The sequence below is a fragment of the Ceratotherium simum genome, chromosome 1 (genome assembly GCF_057802395.1).
Source record: "Ceratotherium simum simum isolate JZ-2026a chromosome 1, ASM5780239v1, whole genome shotgun sequence".
In the NCBI taxonomy this organism is placed as follows: domain Eukaryota; kingdom Metazoa; phylum Chordata; class Mammalia; order Perissodactyla; family Rhinocerotidae; genus Ceratotherium; species Ceratotherium simum.
The window spans coordinates 82,014,400-82,036,543 of NC_141900.1; the positions used below are offsets into that span (position 1 = coordinate 82,014,400).

The 22,144-nt window shown below is 33.1% G+C and overlaps 1 protein-coding gene across 5 annotated transcripts in view; it reads right to left on the minus strand.

Annotated features, from left to right (window-relative positions):
- POT1 (protection of telomeres 1) overlaps positions 1 to 22,144 on the minus strand; it is a 90,281-nt gene that overhangs the window by 23,306 nt on the left and 44,831 nt on the right. For all 5 annotated transcript variants that reach the window (XM_087430285.1, XM_014785194.2, XM_087430289.1 and 2 more), the window contains 3 exons: positions 17,142 to 17,272; positions 11,816 to 12,106; positions 4,570 to 4,725 (listed from right to left, as the gene is read on the minus strand). In XM_087430285.1, the coding sequence (XP_087286411.1) occupies positions 4,570 to 4,725; positions 11,816 to 12,106; positions 17,142 to 17,272 (578 nt within the window). The remainder of the gene's footprint in view (positions 1 to 4,569; positions 4,726 to 11,815; positions 12,107 to 17,141; positions 17,273 to 22,144) is intronic.

A 22,144-nucleotide genomic window follows, 5' to 3' on the forward strand; every position in this document is an offset into this window, starting at 1 on the left:
GACTGCTGATGACTGTGGGACTAACATTCTCTTGTTTTCCTACAAGGTCAGGATTGAGTAACAGTGGTGAGATTCTATGTAACAGCAAAACTACATAAGGGGGAATATAAAAAAAGACAAGGTCGTAAACCAGTCTCCCACCTCTGCTTATTCCTGTGTCAGTTAATTGTATTTCTCCTCATCACCCTTTGGATCTGATGGAGGGGAGAAATGGGGGAAAAAAGTAAGAGGGAAAAATCCACACTCCCAGATGCTACTCCTTCATTCCCAAAGGGTCTTTTCCCATCCAGTTATGGGTTTTATGAGGAGGAGAAAAGGATTTAGACTCTTCCTCTGACTTCTTCCACTGACACTCACATCACGGCAGGGGAGCAGGGCAGAGTCAGAGAAGACAACAAAAGGAAAAAAGAAAAGACAAACCTGATTTTCCTCATGGTCTCCAAAGTAAAATACTGGAAGTAAATATAAAACAGTCTATTTCTACTTATTTTTATCTCATTCCTATTTTTTTTTTTTTTTTTTTTTTGCTGAGGAAGATTTGCCCTGAGCTAAGCTAACATCTGTGCCAACTTTCCTCTATTTTGTATGTGGGTTGCTGCCACAGCATGGCTGCTGTTGAGCAGTGTAGGTCCACGCCTGGAAATGGAACCCGGGCTGCCAAAGCAGAGCACATCTAACTTAACACCAGGCCACAGGGCCGGCCCTATCTTACTCTTTTTGAACGTTAATTATTCTGTGATTCTTTTAAATATATATAATACACTGGTACAGTACATGTATAGAGTCCACAGAGGACTTACAGAGGCCTAAACACATGGAGAAAGATACCATATTCATAAATGAAAAACTTCAACATTATAAAGATGACAATTTCCCCCAAATTAATGAATCTTTAAAATCAATGCAATCAAAATCCCTAGTGTCTTTCATGGAACTGGAAAAGCTGATCTGAAAATGTATATGAAAGTGAAGAGCAAGTAAATGTTGGAAAATAAGCTGGGAGGGCCGGCCCCGAGGCTTAGCAGTTAAGTGCGTGCGCTCCGCTACTGGCGGCCTGGGTTCGGATCCCGGGCGCGCACCAACGCACCGCTTCTCCAGCCATGCTGAGGCCGCGTCCCACATACAGCAACTAGAAGGATGTGCAACTATGACATACAACTATCTACTGGGGCTTTGGGGAAAAAAAAAAGGGGAGGATTGGCAATAGATGTTAGCTCAGAGCCAGTCTTCCTCAGCAAAAAGAGGAGGATTAACATGGATGTCAGCTCAGGGCTGATCTTCCACCAAAAAAAAAAAAAAAAAAAAAAAAGCTGGGAGGGGGGCTTGCTTGACCTCTGAATTATTATTTAAAAATACAAGTCTAATAATTAAGACAGTCTGGTATTAACACAGACACATGCATGAACATGGATAAATCTTAAAAATATAATGTCACAGGAAAAAAGCAAATTACAGAATGATACATATACTATATGCATTTTTCAGACAAAAGTACATAAAATAAAAGCATAATAAACATGGGTGTACATACCCACATGTTAGGATAAATAGAAAGAGGATATTGGGGAGCAAAAAATGAAAATAAGCAGGAATACAAAAAAGATTCAACATGTAGAGTTTTATTTCTTAAAAATTAAAAGTACCTGAAATAAGTGTGGTAACACGTTTAGAAATGTTAAGTTGGGATGGTAGGCACAGGGGTTTTTATTATACTATCTTTTCTACTATTGTATTTCATAATAAAACAAAATTTAAAGACCAAGAGAGAATTTATTTATATAAATAGGCTATAAAGATGACAAATTGTTATTTCCAGAAATTCCTTCTGGAGGCAGCATTGTATTTTTTTTAAGCTTGCTAAATATACTATGAAATGTGCCAGATGCTCTATTATAATAGGCAAATATTGCTTAGTCTTATCAGTAATGTGATAAGATTCCAAAAATTGTGAGTCATAACCAAAAAATTATAAAAATATACTTTAAAAAATTATTATAAAATCCCATTTCAATACACAAACATTAAAAATAAAGCAAATCAAACACGGTTATTAAGAAATCACTATCCCTTTAAAAATAATTTAGATATTCCTTATAAACTATCAAGAATTTCCCTTTAGGTTTAATATTTTTAATGACATGTATATGTATAAAAATAACCAAACTACAGCTCTTGGTTCACTGAAGGCCAAAACATAATTATGACTAGGTATGTTTTGTAACTATTTTTAAACCGTGTCAGGATAAGACTGGGGATTGAAAATACACTGCCTTAATTTCTAGACAAAATGTCTGAAATATCAGTTTGTGTGTTTGTATGTGCTTGTATAAAATATTTAGGGAATAAGATAACTTAAAAAGCAAGATTTAGGAAAAATGTTAAGGGCAACTTAGGCTGTAAAATGTATTATATATACAAGTCAATTACACTATACTTTATAATTACCTTAACTGTACTCTTCATTAAAAACCAAAAATTCCATACTTTCCCCCCCATTCCTGTACAACAAAAATACATCTGTCCCATATAGTTTGGTATAAAAATGCAATTTTAAGCAGTTGTCTTCAAGAGCTGATAAGAATTCATTTGTATCAATGTTATCTGACTCTGGGGATTTCTTAAATTAATATGAAAATAGCACAGAGGTTGTCTCAGAACAAATAAATGTGATATCAGTATACATTAAATAAAAGCCTCAAGTTATTTTACTTATACACAGAGAAAATTTTTCTCATTTTTCTATTATATTGCAGATAAATAATATAATGTCACAATATCTTTAGAAAAAACTTAAGTACCCTATATTTTCTTAATTATGTGTGCTCAGAGCACCCTCTAGTGGGTGAGATAATGCAACCAATAAAAAAGGAGATGAAAAAAATTCTGAAAAAACTTCACAGCACTCATTGATTCATTCATTCACCAGCAGATATTATTTACTTCGTCCTTACTATATGGAAAGTACTGGTGCTATTCAGGACTTGGACAAAGAAACCAGGACAAGTGAGGGGAAGAGAAAGACCCAGAGAAGCAGCATAGAGATACAGAAGGGAATTAAATGGTGAGAGTAAAATCTAAAATGTTGATCTTTTTCATTCACAAAAGAACTCTATCTGTATTAAAAAAAAAACAAAACCCTTCAGAATTGGCTTTACCATTACATTTATTTTCAAAATAAACTATAATCAATGTAGATCAAATCAGGGTGAAAGCATCAAAAATATATCTTCAACAGTTAATTTTCTCTGATATGTCAAGTATGAACGTGTGCACACACACCAACACAGAGGACAAGAAAATGCAGTTCCCACCTTCCTGGACCCTGACTTTCACCTAATATATTAACTTGAGTTGGGTGGGCTTATTTGTAATACAATTTACAAATAGAAGTATTTCCTCCTCCAAGAACATTTATTTACAAAGCGAAAATGGGCATTCAAGTCCAGATCTAAAAAATCACAATTCACTTTTACTGTTTTCTTCCTATAAGTAGGCTGTATAACTCCCTAAAGGTTGGACAGAAGCTAATTGCAATAAAAAAAATCACTTCTTTATACTGCTCAAGAGGACTGGCTCTGGAAATAGACATTGTAGATTTGAATACTGGCTTCACCCAACTAGGTGTGAAATCTTGGGCTTACCCTCTGAGTGCCTGTTTTCGTATTTGTAAAACAGGAATGATGACAGTACTACTGCACAGGAATAGTGCTAAATACACAGGAAGTACTTAACAAATGATATTTTGACACCATTCTTTGCTAGAAAGGATACTAGCAAATAAAAGATATAATGAAATAAAGAAAAATATTCCCTAAAATATTATTAATAAGCAATAAGTGCCATATCTATCCATTTTACTTTTACCTAAAAAACTGTATCTCAAAAACAGTGAGCAAATTCTAATAAACTGTACAGTACACACACAGACACATAAGTTATGATAAATATTAGAGGCAGATTAACAATTTCTTAAACAAAGTTACAGGCTAGATTTTATCAAATCAATTAACCAAGTTCACAAATATTTAAGTTTACAAATATTTGATATATTTTTTGTCATTTTAAAGCAGCATATCTTGACCAATAAAATTTTTTTTTACTATTTTCACAGTAAAATTGTGTACAGCTGTAAGATATTCAGGAAACACTCTTTAACCCCCACCCCCCGACCCCTTCCCCCCTCAGGAAGATTCACCCTGAGCTAACATCTGTTGCCAATCTTCCTCTTTTTGTATGTGAGATGCTGCCACAGCATGGCCACTGACAGATGAGTGGTGTAGGTCCATGCCTGGGAACTCAACTTGGGCCGCCGAAGTGGAGTGCACCGAACTTAACCATTAGGCCACTGGGGCTGGCCCAACGTTCTTTAATTTTAAAAGATTGTTCAAACCATTACAATTTGATATATATTCTAATAATTTATTTTAAACACATATTTTACAAATTAAAAATTAATGAAAAGTAAGTTTGGAGTTAATTTCTAGACCCCAAATACCACCTATGAATGTGATTCAACCCCCAAATTTATAAAAATACAAAATAGCAAACAAGTCTGCTACTCAACATCACCTTCAGAGACTTTGCCACTTGAACATGGTTATCATAGACTACAATGTCTATTGTCAGATTCTGCAGCCGATGGATGTGATTTAAATCACCTTCAAGAACAAGGTCTTGTATTAAGACTTTCCAAGATGGGAATGGGGTCCTGGTGCCATCCCACACCTGCCATAAGAGAGTAGAGCAAAGTTTAATGATCTTTTTGTAAAACTGTGCAGGCAGAATCTTATTTGCTGGTAATATAACTAAAAAGGAATTAAACATATTCTCCCAAATATCTGTTAAAACTTTAAATATGATGTATAATCTTTTCTGATTATAAAAGGACTACATACATGAACTATAGGTAATATGAAAAATGTAAAGAAAAAAATTCACACTGCTAGGAGCCTAGAAAAAATACTAACATATTGTTAAATTTACTTTATCTTTTTTTATTCTGTGTATTTATAATACATATGTCTTTTTTTCCTTTTAACAAATTGGCATTATATTCTGCTTTTCATTTCTTAGTTTATTGTTGAGAACTTTACCAGGCAACTTAAACAATCTTCTAAAATATGTTTTTCCATGGCTTCACATTATTTTATGGTATAGATGCACACAAATTTATTAAACTAATTCCGTTATTGGTCATTTGGGTTGTTTTAAATTTTTTGTTATTTTAAATAATTTAGTAATTACCATCTTGTGTATAAATCTTTATGAGTATCTCTCCTAATTTTCTTAAGTATGAATTCTTACTTTTAGGAATGTATTCTGACATTTGCCCTTTTTTAAAAATTTTGTTCTGATTTGGAAAAGGCAATTAAAAGTACAGATATGAATATTTTGTTTATGTTAGATATTACAAATACAAGTGAATGAAAATTACAGGTGCTGGAAAGGGAAAATTATGTTCAATTGCTATGTAAGCTACACTGAGATAAGGATGAGAACGTGGGCCCAGGATGAGTATGCACTACCCCATGCTTAGGACATTAACTAGCCTGTGCTGTGCAGGGTTTTAAGAGATGAGCTGAGTTATGCTACGCCGTAAAAGAGTATGACAAAAGACATTTGGCTTGAGGTAGGAATGCCTCTGCACGTCAAAAGAAGTTTGGCTGGACAAGAGTAAAGAGGCTACTTGAATAGAAAAACTACATTTCTATAGAAAAGGTGGCTGCCAGTGTCAGACTACAGAGGAAGTACTGAATAACACTGGTGACAGTGTTAAGTTTCAAGTAAACAATTATGAGTTTGCATCACTCACTCTGCTCCCTAAATTATTCAAAGAACCAGGGCAATCACTTCGGGAGCAGTAATACTCTATGTCACAAACATTTTTCTCCACTTGGAATTTATTCTTACATTTTGTGTACACTGTTTTTTGTGACTTTAAAATGACTTTACAGACCAATCCACGAATCTTTTGGGGAGGGGTTGAGAGGGTAGAGTGTTGCTATATTGCTTTTGTGCTTCAGTTTTAACTGCCTAGAACTCACACTTTTTTTAATTCTGAAACTCTTCTAATTTTATATCAAAACTCAATCTGCTAGGAATTTGTATATTACATACAAATCTAATTCTTTTTTTCAAATAGGTAACATCCACCATTTAACAATCTTTTTTCACCAATTTGAAATGTTAATGTTACCTTTATCATGTATGGAATTATTATATGCATAATGTAAGACTGTTTCTGAGGTTCCTCATCTTTTCCATTCATCAGTCTTACTATAGCTTTAATTATTGTAGTTTCATAATATGTTTCAATATCTGATATGGAGGTCCGACTTAGTTTACTTTGTCAAGCTTTTCTTTTTTACTCTCGATCATTTATTTTCTCTAATAAAAAAACAAACATGGTTTTAATTAAAATTGCATTTTTTTTAAAACACTTTATAAAGGCAAGATTCACAAACTCTTTTAATAGTTCAAGTTCTCTTTTATACTCCTCAGTAAAGTTGCATAGTTTTCTTCACAGAAATTCAGGTATTTCTTGCATGACCTTTCTTGTTTTACAGTTTTGTTGGGACTTGGAAAGATCTTGTGTTCAATTATATGTTCTATTTATTGCTGATATATAGGAAAGCTCTACTGTACTAATATTTCAAAGCAGTTATTTCACTGAATAATTTTATTAATCCAAATAGCTTTTCAGTTAATTGTTTGGGGTTTTTATATCTTCTGAGTACTGACTGACCCTTTTTTTCCTTTAAAATAGTTAAATCTCTCATTTCTTCTTCTTATATTAGTGGATTTCCTGAGACTTCCTGAATGATATTACATAACAAAGATGATAGTGGATATTTTCGTCTTGTTCCTATCATTACTGACTTCAGAATTTCAACACTAAATATTTTGTTTACCTTATGATAGAAATTGTTTGCCAAGTTAAGCCTACTTCCAATTCTGTTTTGCTAAACATTTTCATAAATATTTTTAACATTCATGGTGATAATCATATAATTTTTAACATCAACAGAGATGATTTTATAATTTTCCTGAAATTGAACCATTTCTGAATTATAAAAATAAATTGTGCTGGATTAAATATACTACTATTTTCATATATTATTGGATTCTGTTTGACAGTATTTGATCAAGAATTTTGGTTTCTGTATTTATAAACAAAACTGGGATGTGTGTCCTTGTTTTGTGTGATACTGGTCTGCTTTGGTCTAATTTGGTTTGAAGGAGCTCACCATCTGGGCTCATAAACATTTTACTAGTTAATTCAACAATTAAAAAAATTTAAATTTGATTTAAATTTTAAAAATTAAAAAGATAATCAATTTAATCTAGATTTTCATATTTACCAGCATAAAAGTACCAGAATATAACATTTTCTTATGTTTAAACTCCTCCATATATAAAAATATATCTCTTGTATCATTCTTAATTTAGAAAATTCTTTTTTTGTCTTTTTAAAAATCAGAATAACCAAACTTTGTTTTTTAAGCCCTTAAACTTATCAGTTTTATCTTTTTCTATTTTTTAAAAAACTCATTAACTATATATAACAATTCCTACCTAACTATATATAACAATACCTTACTGTTAGGAAACAAGTGTTTTCATGCAGGGCTAGGAGTTGTTTAAAGGGGCAATCTCTATGGAGGGTAACTTAGCAAGAGCTATCAAAATTTCAAATGCATATACTCCTTGAATCAGCAATTCTATTTCTAGCAATTTATCTTCATAGATCTATGAGCATACATGTGAAATGAAAAACATTTTAGTCAACCTCCTAAATGCATCAATAAGATACAAGTTAAAAGACACCATGCCATACCTTCATACAATAAAAACAAAGCAGTTGTGTAGAGTCCCCCCAAAATTCATGTCCACCTGGAACCTATGAATGTGACCTTATTTGGAAATAGTGTCTTGTAAATGTAACTAGTTAAGATGAGGTCATAATGGAATAGGGTAGGCATTAAACTGGTCTCCTTATAAGAAGAGCAAAATCTGGACTTAGAGACACAAGGGAAGAAAGCCATTTGACAGGAGACGGAGATTGGGGCAACGCATCAGGTAAACCAAAGAATGCCAAGGATTACCAGCAACCACCAGAAGCTAGGAAGAGGCAAGGAAGAATTCTTCCTGAGAGCCTTTGGAGGAAGCATGGCTCTGCCTACACCTTGATGTTGAACTTGTGGCCTCCAGAACGGTGAGAGAATACATTTATGTGATTTTAAGCCATCCAGTTTATGGTAATTTGTTATGGCAGCCCTAGGAAACTAATACAAGGAACTTTTAAGGTGGTGATGCAGAAAAATCTCTATGATAGAGTTAAGTAAAAACAGCAACTGCAAAGTAGTGTGTACAGTATGCTATCACGCGTATACAAAGAGAAAACACAATAGTATTTGTATACGAACTAAAGTACATCACGCATTGCTTAACAACGGCCATACATTCTGAGAAATGTGTTGTTACGCGATCTTGTCATTGTGTGAACATCATAGACACCTAGGCTATATGGTACTAATCTTAGGGATAGTTGTATATGCAGTCTGTCATTGACTGAAACATTGTTATGCAGAGCAAGACTGTATGTCCTTAAAAGATATTCAAGAAACTCACTTTAGTGGTTTCCTGGTTTTTGGAGGGAGAGACTGAGAAGATGGAGACAAGAGAGGGAGTCAAGGACAGAAAATTTGCACTACATATCATTTAAAAATACCCCTTAAATTTCTGGACAATGCTAAAATTACCTATCCAAAAATTAAATACCTTATTAAAATACTACTTCCCACTTTCCATACTTCCATTTTTTTATTTTTTCAATTTCTTGAGTTGAAACCTTATTCTAATATGCTATGCCTTTTCTTTTTCTTTCTCTGTTCATGAAGACATTCTTAATAACCTATAATTATACTTAATTTCTTTTTGAAACAACAGTGTGTGGGGGAATACTCTCTTTTTTAACATCTAAGTATTTGGTTTTGGTTTGTAACACATGTTTGAATTTACACATTTATTGATTCTAGTCAAAAGAATGTATTCTTTAACGTCTCTTTTTTGGGGAATAAATATTTGCAGTAATTTTATTATGGTAAAATTATAATCTTAAGATTCAACCAAACTTTTTTTGTTATTGAATTATAAATATCTCCATAGTGAATTCTATTACATCTGAATTTGAAAAGAAATACACAATTACCAATTAAATAATTTTAACTCAACCTTTTAATTCATAATGTGTTACAATGTCAGTGATAGGAATCTAATCACTGATTTTAAAAAACGATTTAAATTCATTTCTATCTCCTGAGTCAGTGTTTTATACAATAAAAACCAAAAAGGTCTTGACAAAAATTCATATGTGAAAATAGTTTAGTGTATATAAATATGCATAGTAAAATTATGGATTCTTTTTAAAAATTATGATAATAGTGATTTATTCCTTTGGCATTAATTGAACTATTTACGAGATTCAGTCTTGTTCTTAGATTAGTTATATAGCATTCGTCTGCTGTTTCCATACAAAGAATTAAGCGGTGAAAATCAGAATAGTCCCTCTAACATGATGATTTTCTGGTTTATGTTATGTTTTTTTGATCTCCAAACCATAGTACAGATTAGATATACAAACTATCTACCAGCTCTGGCTACCAATAACTTCTAGCTGTTTACAAATAAGTAAACAAACAAAACACTAAAAAGATGAGGCTGTGGATATCCAAAAATATTTAAGTACTTAAAGGAAATCCAATTTAAGGGCTTGCTGTTCAGAAAGATAAAGCTGTATAAACAGAGTAATAAAGAAAAATGTGAGTTAATGTCAGTAAGCCTACAGCTACATTAAATCATGATTTTCAGGCAAACCACTGGTGTAACATGTCTACTAGAATAATTAAAATGAATGTAACATAGTTACTAATAAAGGGAACAATATTACTATCATATCCGGGTTGAGACAAAATAATTATGCTATAGTCCATGCTCACCAGACTTCATTTGGGGTAATGTCTAGCTCCTTCTGTTTTTAAAACATAACTTAAAAACTTATTTCTGGTTTGTGATAGGAAAATCAATTTCAGAAAAAAAAAAAAATCACTCAAACTTTGACTTCCCAGAGATAACACAAGTAAAGTATTGCTATATATTCTTCTCAATATATTTTTGCTATGTACATAGTACATTTTTAGTGCATAAATGAAGCTGCATTAATCACTAAACAGAATATCATGAATAACTTTCTCAATAACTATATGTCTACAATGTCATTTTATAGTCACAGAATACGTATTCCATGATACATAAATACTTCACACAATTAATTTTCTATTGTTAGTATCTGAGTTTTTTCTAATTTTTGTTATTGTAAGATATATAAATAAATATTCTTGTAAATGCATTTTTTCACATTTTAAATTATTACTGTAAAAAATTTACAAAAATAGAATTGAGTCAAAGAGTACACAAAGACTTCTGAGATTTATTTTAAACTGTCCTCAAGAAAGCTTTACTAATGTAATTTCTTACATTCACTTCTGAATGCTGTATTTTAAAATAACATCCACATGAAAACTGTTTTCATTTATCTGAAAAGGCTATCTATAAAAATGGGATGAGGCATATGTTTTGTTGTTTTAGAGAGAAAATGCAGATTCAGTCACGTCAGCTAAAGCAGACTTTCTCTCAGAATTTAAGAATTTTTCTAACAGCAGCGGTCAAAAGATGGAGTACACTTCTTTCTCTGCACAGTAGATTCCTTGTCATTGGAAGTACTCAGTGATTAGTAAGCGCTCATTTGTTAAGGATGTCACTTTGGGCAGAAAGTATGACTGGCTGACCTAAGATTCCTTCTAACTTTGGATGATTTTATATTGCTTTAGCTTTGTCATACTTGACTTATCTAACTTTTTTTATAGCATACATTTACTTTTTCAGAGTATTTCATGTGTATATAAACATGTTATTTTCAACTTCAAAAATTTCATATTTTATTCAATGATTTCTACCTTCACCATTCCTTAATACGGGCAAGATACAAATGATAACAATGCTAAACCCCAATACTTGTCCAAATGACACTGTACTCCATTTCCTGTCCTATTGTTCCAAAGAGTTAGAAGCTAAAGAAATAACCACAAAAGCAGGGCTGGAGCAGCATTTGTTTGCATGCGTCCTGCCTAGGACGGGCAGGTGAGGACAGTACCAGACAACTGCCTTCTCCAGATGCTATTTCTGAGTAAACTGGGGTAGGAGTAAACACAGATTAGATGGGTCTTATGCTACTTTTTTTTTATCCTGTTGATTTAAAAACAAAACAAAACTTAATAGGAACAACAACACTTCAAAACTGTCCATGATCTACCTACAAAGCAGGCAGTGAAATGACTTGGGAAGAGAACCCAATTATTAATCAGCTGAGAAAGTAAATGAGTGAGAAAGCAGGTTAAATTGACAGAAAAGCAGAAATACGCATATGTAGAAATACAACTAAAAAATAATAGTAGAAAATAACTCCATATTTTATGAGTACTCAAATAAGAAATACACAAAGATAGCATAAACTATACTATATTTAAAATATAGATCTGAAAATATTATTTTTCTCTGGAAGTACAGGATAAAGAAGAGAAGCTCTAGAGAAGAGTTGCATGAATATCCAGGCTCATCAAAAACGGTAAGTTAGATTTTAAGTTCTTAATATAATACAAAGAATGCATATTTATTCCAACAGAATGCTGAAATATAAGCTCTTTATAGACATGTAGGTGGTACTAACTTAAAATTTCAAGTATTTAAAAATATCTACCTTCAGAAGAAATGATGCTCCATCCACCTGTGCTTTGCCCAACAGCTGACAAGTCAGGTCAAAATACTGCATTGGCTGAACATCACACAATTTTACTAATGTCGAAGAAGGTGGGATATGAGTAGATGCCCAAACACGTAAGGCTTCTACCATTTTGTGGTCCTCAGCAGTGAAGTTAAAAGACTTGCTTGAAGTACGAGGTATGATAGGAGCTCCCAAAGTCCCCTCAAATGTCAAAGACGCAAAGCCAGAGCTGGTGATACCCTGAGTCTCGTTTTTATATACTTGGATCTAAGAAAGTGGGGCAAAGTAGAAAACAAAACAGAAACAAACAAAACAGCTTAATGATGCAGAACCCAGGAACTGAAGAAACTCGAGACATTATAAAATCTTGCCAGCATAGTAAACAGAGGACATAATTCTTTAATATATTTCATTTAATTAGCATACAAAATTATAAAATCAACTGGGCTATATCAAGATCTACAAGCACTATGTAAACTGTAAAACACTATGCAAAATTTATTTCTACTTTTTAAAAAGCTAGGTGGTAGATTCCCTAATCCTATCAAGCTTGCATTTTCACATTTGTTATTTTATTAAGGTACAATTTACAAAAGGAAAAAAGATAATAAGTGACAATTACTTATGAATGTTATAGGGAAAAATAGAACACTTAAAATATGAGTTTGAAGTAAATAAAATGCAGCTGGGGCGAAGGTTTCATCAGTCTGAGAGACCTGAGATATGCTGTAAAGACTTTGGCTTTCTGAATTCTGAGGCTCAGTTATTAGATGCACATGCATTTATGATTGTTACATCTGCTTCATAAAGTAACCCTTTTGTGCTTATGAAATGCTCCCTCACTGTTTTTAATCTCTTGTAATACTCTGATATTAATATTGTTATTTCATTTTCCTTATGCTTACTGTTTGGTATATCTTTTCTACAGTTTTACTTCTATCTTGTTTGTGTCTTTATTTCTTGTAGGGAGCACATATTTGGTTCTTGTTTTTTTGTTTTTTTGTTTTTTTTTTTTTGTGAGGAAGATTGGCCCTGAGCTAACATCTGCCAATCCTCCTCTTTTTGGTGAGGAAGACTGGCCCTGGGCTAACATCCGTGCCCATCTTCCTGCACTTTATATGGGACGCTGCCAGAGCATGGCTTGAAAAGCGGTGTGCCGGTGTGCACCCAGGATCTGAACCGGCAAACCCCAGGCCGCGGCAGCGGAGCACGCGCACTCAAACCGCTTGCGTCACTGGACCGGGCCCGGTTCTTGTTTTTTTATTCAGTCTATTTTTTCCTTGCAAGAGGAGTGGTTAGTCAACTTATATAAATGTAATTATTGATATAGTTCTATTTAAGTCTGTTATCTTTTTTGTTTTCTTTTTGTTTCCCTCCCTTGCTTTTTCGCTTTTTACAAGTTTTGTTCTTCTCTTGTTCCTTTCCTGTCTTATTTTGAACTTATTAGTGTCTCACTTACTTCCTCTGTTCTATGAATGAATCCCTAACATCTCAAAGTTGATTTGGAGTCAATATTATTCTACTACATACTTTCTACTTTCCATCTCACATTTCCCACTTTCCCATATCCCATTTTACACTTCTATTAACAGTGTAATAACCTCTGAAGGTAATAACCCTTCAGTGGTATAATTACATTTAACTGTACCACCCATCCTTTGTGCTACTGTTGTCATATTTTCCTACATATTTTATAAACCCCACCTTACAATATTATTGTTTTTCTTTTAAATAGCCATTTATCTTTTAGTGAAATTATGGGAAGGAATACACTGTCTTTCACATTTATTTACTCATTTATCTACCATTTCTTTGTGGGATTTTTTTTGTCATTTCCTAACAATCAAGTTTTTGGTTGGTAGTGTTCCTCTTCGCTCTGAATACCATCCATTAGCATTTTCTTATAGTGAAGAATGCTGGCCATTTTCATGTCGATAAAAATGTCTTTATTTTACCTTCATTTTTGAAGGGTACAAAATTCCAAGAAAATAAATTTTTTATCACCATTTAAGATTTATTATTGCTTTGTTCTTTGGGCGTCAATATTTCCAATAAGAAATCAAAGATGACTGGTATCACTGTTTCCCTATACGGAATGTGTCATTTCTCCACCAGCTGATTTCAAGATTTTTTTCCTTTATCTTTTTCAACGGTTTCATCATGATTCATTTAGGTGTGCTTTTCTTTGTGGTACCATGCATAGAGTGCACTGAGTTCCTTGGATCTGTCCGTCAACGTTTTCCAGCAAATTTGGAAAAATTCTTGTCCTTATTTCTATTATATTTTTCTTCCTATTCACATTCTTTTCTCTTGCATCTCAAATGACATATTTCACCATTTGATCTTATTCCACAGGTCCCCGAGGGTCTGTCAATTTTATTAAGGTGCTTAAATCCAAAGAAAGTAGAAGGAAAACATAATCAAGGCAAGAGAAATAGAAACATAAAATAGAGAAAATTAAAAGTGAAAAGCTGGTTCTTTGTAGAGATTAATAAAAATAAAAAATCTAGAAAGACATCTGGAAAAAAAGTGTAGAAACACAAATTATAATATCAAGACTGCAAAAAAGCATTTATCATCACGAATCCCATAAACGTCTGAAAGGTAAGTGATATTATGACCAACTCTATACCAATAAATTCGACAATGTGGATGAAACAAACTTTTCTAAAAATTAAATTTATCAAAGCTGATAGAAAAAATAAAAAATTTGAATAATCTCATTCCTCTTAAAGAAATGTAATTCATTAATAAAAACCTATCAATAAACAAATCACCAGGCTCAGATAGCTTCACCAGTGCATTGTTCTAAGCATTTAAGGAAGAAAAGAACACTAATCTTGCACATACTCTTCTAGAACTGAAAAAGAGAGCACACTTCCTAACTATTGTCATGAGGCAGCATGGCTTTAACTTCAAAATTTGGCAAGAACATTGTGGGAAAAGAAAATTACAGGTCTAAATATAAAACAGGAAAATAGTAAATGACTTAAAGGAAAACAGGAGCCATCTACATGAAGTAGAGTAGAGTAGACAGAGTTCTTAAAAAGGACACAGAAAGTACCGATCATAAAACAAAAGTTAATAGAGTATATTAAAATTAAGAACTTTTGTTTATCAAAAGACACCATTAAGAGGGTAAACAAGCAATCCGTAGAGTTGGGAAATATATTGACAATATGGAGAACATATTTTTCATATACCTGACAAAAGGTTTGTAGCCTAAACCTATATAAAGAACTTCCACCAATCATTAAGAAAGGGAGATAAAATTCTATGAAAAATGAGCAAAAGACTCAAATGGACACTTTATATTTCAGAAGATACTCAAATTTTAAAAGACTCAATTTCATAAATTTTCAGGGAAATTCAAGTTAAAATCACAATAAGATACTAATATACATGAAACAGAATGGTTAAAATAAATTGAAAATATCAAGTGTTGGTGAAAATGTGGAGCAAGTGGAATTCTCTTATATTGCTAATGGGAGTATAAATTGGTAAAAACTACTTCAGAAAACTAGAGATGAATATAAGCATATCCTAGGACCTAGGAACCACATTCCTTGGTATATAATCAATTGAACTGCATCCATATCTACCTATCTAAATATATATATGCATTACATAATATGTAATATATTATATATTTGTATAATTATATTCGTATATAATTATATATAATTATGATACATAATATCCACTAAATATATTCACTAAAATATATATAATTATAATTATATATATTCACTAAAAAAAATATACTGTTTATAGTAGCATAATATCCTCAAACTGAAAACTACCTAAATGTCCAACAGAATAAATATATAAATTCTGATGTATTCACACAATGGAATACCACTGAGCAATGAAAATGAACAAAGTAAAACTATATGCAGTAATATGGTTCAATCACACAAGCATAAGCCAGACATGAAAAATAAACAAAAAACAAAAACTATAGTCTATTCCCTTTACATAAAGAACAAATAGAGATGAAGCTAATATATGTTGTTATAAGTTATGACTATTTACTCCTGAGGGTGGGGGAAGTGTTAATGATCACCCTGGGTGGGGGTAGGAAGGAAGTTTCTAGAGTGCTAGTTACATGAGTATGCTCATACTGTGAATGGAAAGATGTATACTCTATTTCAATTAAACAATAGCAAGAATAAAAACTAAAAATGTTAGGAGAGGGTGCACTGTTAGAATATAAATACTATAGGTAACAGCAATGTGTGAGAAATAAGCTCTCTCTTCAAGTTTGGATAAGCCTGTAATACAGTGCTACAACAATAATATTTCTATTTATCTTCACGCATTATCTTCTATTCTATCTTCATGCAATATCTTCTACTATTCTTCTATTCTCAGGGAAAAGGCATTAATAGATCAAGAAAGGAAATTCCCCCCGTATCTAAGAATAGAACACACTTGGAATATTGCACTCATTTATGAGCAGCCCACTGACCAAGAGGGACAAAGATCAACTGAAGCACTAGAGAAAAAGGACAACCAAGATAAAGAGAGGGTTGCATGGAAACCCACGTAACAAGAGGAAAAATGAAGGGACCAAAATGCTTAAAACTTAAGGTACTGAAAATGTTAAAGTACTGAAAAGCTGATTTTTAAAAACTCATGTAACTATTTAATAGCTTTACCTTCATATTAAAGGTTTTCTTACATTTAATTAACTGCTAGCATAATTTAAAAGTACCTAAGTATCTATTCATATTTTTACACATTTCTCATAAATGAAGATCAATTTACTTTGATTTTATACATAATATATTTCAATGCTTTCATTGTACCTGATTTAATACAACAAACAGAAAAGAATAACAGCATCTCCAATCTTTGTATACTTTTTTTGTTGTTGACCTAAGGCTTTTTTTTTTTTAACAAATGTTCTTTGTCAAACTCTTTATCAAACATTTGTTAAAAACATTCAGTACTTTTCAGTACAAACATTCAGTACTTTTCAGTACAAACATTTCAGTACTTTAAATGTCAGTACTTTAAAGCTCCAATCCATATTTAGCGGTGAGAGGACAAAAAGCAACAAGTCTGGTATCATGGTATCTAATACATTTCTGTGGAAGGAGGGCAGGCAGTTTGTTCAAAAGAAGAGGTTTCCTAATATAAATTATTTGAAGTCTCACTACTTACATTTCTTCTTATCTCTTGAAATGCTTGACATCACGTTCTAACAAACCAACCACATAATTAGTGCTACCTAGTTTTAGTGAACAATACAGAGTTCCCTCAAACAAATGTAAGTTCTAGACAGTATGAACTATACCTTCAGCCTGTGAAAGCGGACAATATCTCCACTTTTATAAATTATTGGAAGTGCTTCATAATTTCCACTAAAGAACAGGCAGGTTAACTTTACATTTGTCTGGTCCACAATTGTTACAACCGAGCAATAATCTGGAAAACACAAAAATATTTTACCTGACTTTTAGTATTTCAAAGCATATGACAAAATAAGAATATGTTGAGTTCAGAACACCAAACAAATTTTATTCCTCCCTTTAATTAAGTTTCCTAAGAATAGGATCAAAACAGAAAGACATTTTCTTGGCTCCCACAATGCACTGCCAAATTATTTTGCAAAACTTTTCCAAAAAATTAATTTTAGAAAGTTTAGTAAAACAAAAATAAAAATCCTACTTAACATAAATTGTCTGGAGTGGTAATACCTTTTTCAATGTTTCAAAGTTCAGAAATCATGAAGCAGATAAACACATTCAAAAAATACATAATTTACAAAATAAACATAATTAAATTTAGAGTGAAAACAAAAAACTAGAAGATATTTGCAGCACAGAAGAGTCAATATACTGCATAAAGATCCTATGAAAACTGGTTATAAAATCTAGGACTTTACAGCAAATGTGAAATTCAAATGAACAAACAATTCATAGAAACTATACAATAACAAACTCAAAAGGGAAAACCATGATTTGCTAGTTACGTAGAAAAGGTTACACATTAGAACGAGACATATTTTATACAATTTAAACTGGCAAAAAAAAAATGATAGGTTGCCATGAAAACAGTAACTTCAAACACTGATGGTAATTAAACTGTAATAGATGCTGCCTTTTAATATGCATGTTGCAGAAAAGTGCACACTGAGAAAATGTGTTGACTTCCTGTCCTTCCCAGTACTCTAGTAATGACAGTATAAAGACAGAAAAGAATAAACCCAGAACACTGAAGGGAGAGGAGAGGAGAGAGGAGTGAAGGAGAGGGGGAGAAGATATCAACATACTTCAGGAAGATGAGAAGATAAACAGTTAGGCGATTAAATGAACAGAGGAGGCTACAATCCAGAAGATACTATAAAGTGGCTACAGCAGCCAGGAGCCATTGGGATTAAGGATGGGAGTGAAAAACAGAGACAAAATCAGGGCTAAAGAAAAGTTTACACATAGAACAACTGTTTTAACGACCACCCATCTTAACCCCCACTCCCCAGGAAAATGACTTCAGGTAGGCAGGCCTGGTATTTTAGTATCTAACCCCACCCCATCCTGGAACACAGGCTATTTTCCGAGGAAGTTTCACGGATAAACCAGGAAGTGGTAATGCTCCTAATGTAGGTGTTACAGCACCCAGAACAAATCCCTCCACATTATCACATTAGGGGACCTACAGCCAGATACCAGGCTCTCTTCCCAGCCACCCTAGACCAACACTTTCAATCAACACACCCTATGCAAGCACTATTCGTCTCTGTCAGATTTCCCATTCAAGGAGGATATCAAGTTGCAAAAACAAATTACTTACATATAAAGCAAAGGAAAACAATGTCTACAACCTAAAATAAACCATACCTACATTTGTAAAGGTAAAGACAGCAAACACTTACCAAACACAGAACAAAAATGGAAAGAAGAAAGGAAGGAAGGACATTGGGAGGGGGAGGGGGAGAGAGGTGGAGTAGAAGAGAGGAAGAGGGGAAGGAAAGGGGGAAGGCATGGGAGGGGAAAGGGGGGAGAGGAGAAAGAGAGGTAAGGAGGGAGGGAGGAAAAGAGAAACCTGATACTGTGAAGAGGGGGAAATAATTCAGAGAACATAAAAAAACTTTAAGAACAAAACCTCAATAAGCATTTCCAAAAAGAGTGAAAAGATATTACAGCCTCTTGACATACTAGCAGGATCCATTGGACCCAATTTTAGTTCTTGAGTTTCGTTTTTCAGTAGTTCTAACTATTTGTAAGAAGTGTTATTTCATGACGTTTTTTCTTTCTTAGCAGTCTTTTAAGGATTAAAGATAACTTTGCTTATTTTTAATAGAATAAAACATATTCTTGCTTGCAATTATCACATGGCTCTATTGTACTCTTTCATAAATCTAAGATACATTATGGGATCTTAGTCATCTGTTTCCCTATTTCTTGAAATATTTTGTCATTTCATTATCCTAGCAATTATTTCATCATTATTCCTATCTAGACTTAAAAAGACTAAAAATTTTTAAATGGGAAAAGGAGAGAATTGCCTGGAAGAATGATGCAAGAATGAAATGAATCATCCCTATTGCACTGCATTGCTCAAAGTATTATAACACCTTTCAAGAAGATATACAAGAAGTTTGGAAACACTATCTTTGTAGTTTCTTTTTTATTTAAGTATTGAATAAACCCCTCTAGAATTTAAATCTCCTTAGGAACTCCCTTTGTCACTCTAGAATGCTGAATACCTCTGTTCTGGTTAGTATTCTTTATTTTAGCAGCAACAAACCCTACTAAGTCTTTGCTTCACTGTTTTCCAATCAAATTTTTAAAAAGCATTTAGTACATAAAGTAATCTAAAACTTACTGAGCGTCTACTTAGTGCTAGGTGTATTTATTTATTTTATTTATTTATTTATTTATTTTTGTGCGGAAGATCAGCCCTGAGCTAACATTCACGCTAATCCTCCTCTTTTTGCTGAGGAAGACCGGCTCTGAGCTAACATCTATTGCCAATCCTCCTCCTTTTTTTCCCCCAAAGCCCCAGTAGATAGTTATATGTCACACTTGCACATCCTTCTAGTAGTTGCATGTAGGACACGGCCTCAGCATGGCCAGAGAAGCGGTGCGTCGGTGCGCGCCCGGGATCCGAACCCAGGCCGCCAGTAGCGGAGTGCGCGCACCCAACCGCTAAGCCATGGGGTCGGTCCCTAGATGTATTTATTCAGTGAGAATGAATGAATAAGGCATGGCACCTTCTCCTAGGAAGTTTATATTTTCCTTAAAAACGAATGCTAGCATCTTAGCTTGTGTGTTATTTTATCATTACAGAGACAACGTCTCTTGCAATTCTACCATGACCAAATTACAAATAAGTAAAAATTGGCCCTCTCCTCTTTCCAGTTCACAATAAACAAATGAAGATAAAAAACCAAATACGGATAATGAATTGCTTGAAAGTGAAGCTCTATCAACCTGAACCTAGGTCAACAATCCCTAAACTTGATTCCACGGGACAACAGTTTCAGCAATTAAGAATCAGAGTACATTAAAAAGGGTTCCATGTTCAAGTACTTTCAAGTAAAAATATGTTCAAAATAAAGTTAAACAGGTTCCTTTACTGAAACTTCTCAGAGGTGATAAGATGCAAGTATGCATTGTGAATCCCAAGAGCCAGACAGATTATGCAGAATTTCCCAGTTTTTCATAGAATGTTTCACAGGACTGGTGTTTTACCCACTGAAAGTGCTTTGCTAAAAACTTATGTACATTAGAGCTGCAAGTTATTTTAAAGGAAGTATTATTGAGAAATTTGGCTAGCTTACAGCTCCCTTGATGAAGGGGAAGACAGTCTATTTAAAACTAGAGTTTACTGCTGTCTTGGAACATTCTCTTTAGCAGTTCTTACCCCCCCCCATTACCTACCCTGTCTCTTGGCAATCTACTGTTCCAGACTTTTGTCTCTTTTTTGCCTGTTTATCTCCCTCTTTGCTGTTACTTACAAGAATACGAAAAAAAATCAAGAGTAAATTCCCATTTTGATGCTTTGTGATGTCAAACCAATTGCTACCTTGACATCTCCCACCCCTCCTGCAGGGGAGTAGAAGAGGGATGGCATCCTTACTCGCCCAGAAAATGAGTATGGGGCAATTGCCATCCTGAAGAATACGTCCCAATTTACATAAACTATAAAACCAAGTAACCCAAATAAACTTTGAAGCAACTGGGTGGGATAAAACCTGTGTAAAATATGTATCCTTATAACCTGTCCTTAACAAGGCAAGTAACTGGCAACTTTTATAGCGAAACCTCAAAGGCAATCAGAAAAGTCTAATACAGTTTCCATCTTCTTTATACTAAAGTTTATAGACCTGTATTTACTATTTCCTACACAAATGAGTATTCCTAAGCAATAAAATAACAATCAAAGCTTTTAATTTTTTTAAAAAGGGTCCAAAAGTATTATGGTATTTGGTTTTATATCATTATGGATAGACAAAAACAGATATTCATAAACTTATACTACATGTGGTGGATTTAAGTGGACCGACTGAACAAAATGCCCATACATTTCATGGTATGTAATATTTTCCTCAAAAAAAAAAATGAAATAAATACCGAATTCTAGTTATTGATAGTTACTGACATATATGATGAAATATTTAGGGATGATGTGTACTGATATCTTCAACTTCCTGTGAAGTGGATCAAAAAAGAAATCAATGAACAGACCCACTAAAGATGGTTAGTATATGGGTGTTCACCGTATAATTCCTTCCAATACTCTGTATATTTAAATATTTTTATAAAATGCTGAGGAAAACAAGTAGGGTTTTATATTTTTTAATTAAATATTTTCTTCATAACAGCATTTTCATTAGTTGTTTGACTGGAACAACTTTATAGAATCTTTTGATCTGTTAAATTCTCAAAAAATTCTGAATTAATCATACAAGAATTTAAAAGGTGTTAATAAACTTATCTCAAAAGAACCAAGAAAGAAAGAAAATAGTTCGACAGTATTATAAAGGATAATATTATGAAGGATAATAAATAAATAAACCATAGTTTTGATTTCTGTTCTTTTCTCAATTTGGAGTGTTCTCCTATCTATAACTCTATATGAATCTTATTTTCAGCTATAGAAGGTAATTGTGGGTGATGACACTGGCCTTTCAAAAGTATCATGCAAACTGGAAAACTGAGAGGAGTTATCAGAAGCCTGAGGAGTCTGCTAAAAACTGATGGATAGCTATTGAGGTAGTGGTGGAGACTGCGGGAGTACACGTTTTGTTTATTACTAAATGATCAAAACTATTTCTAGTGTTGATAGAAATTC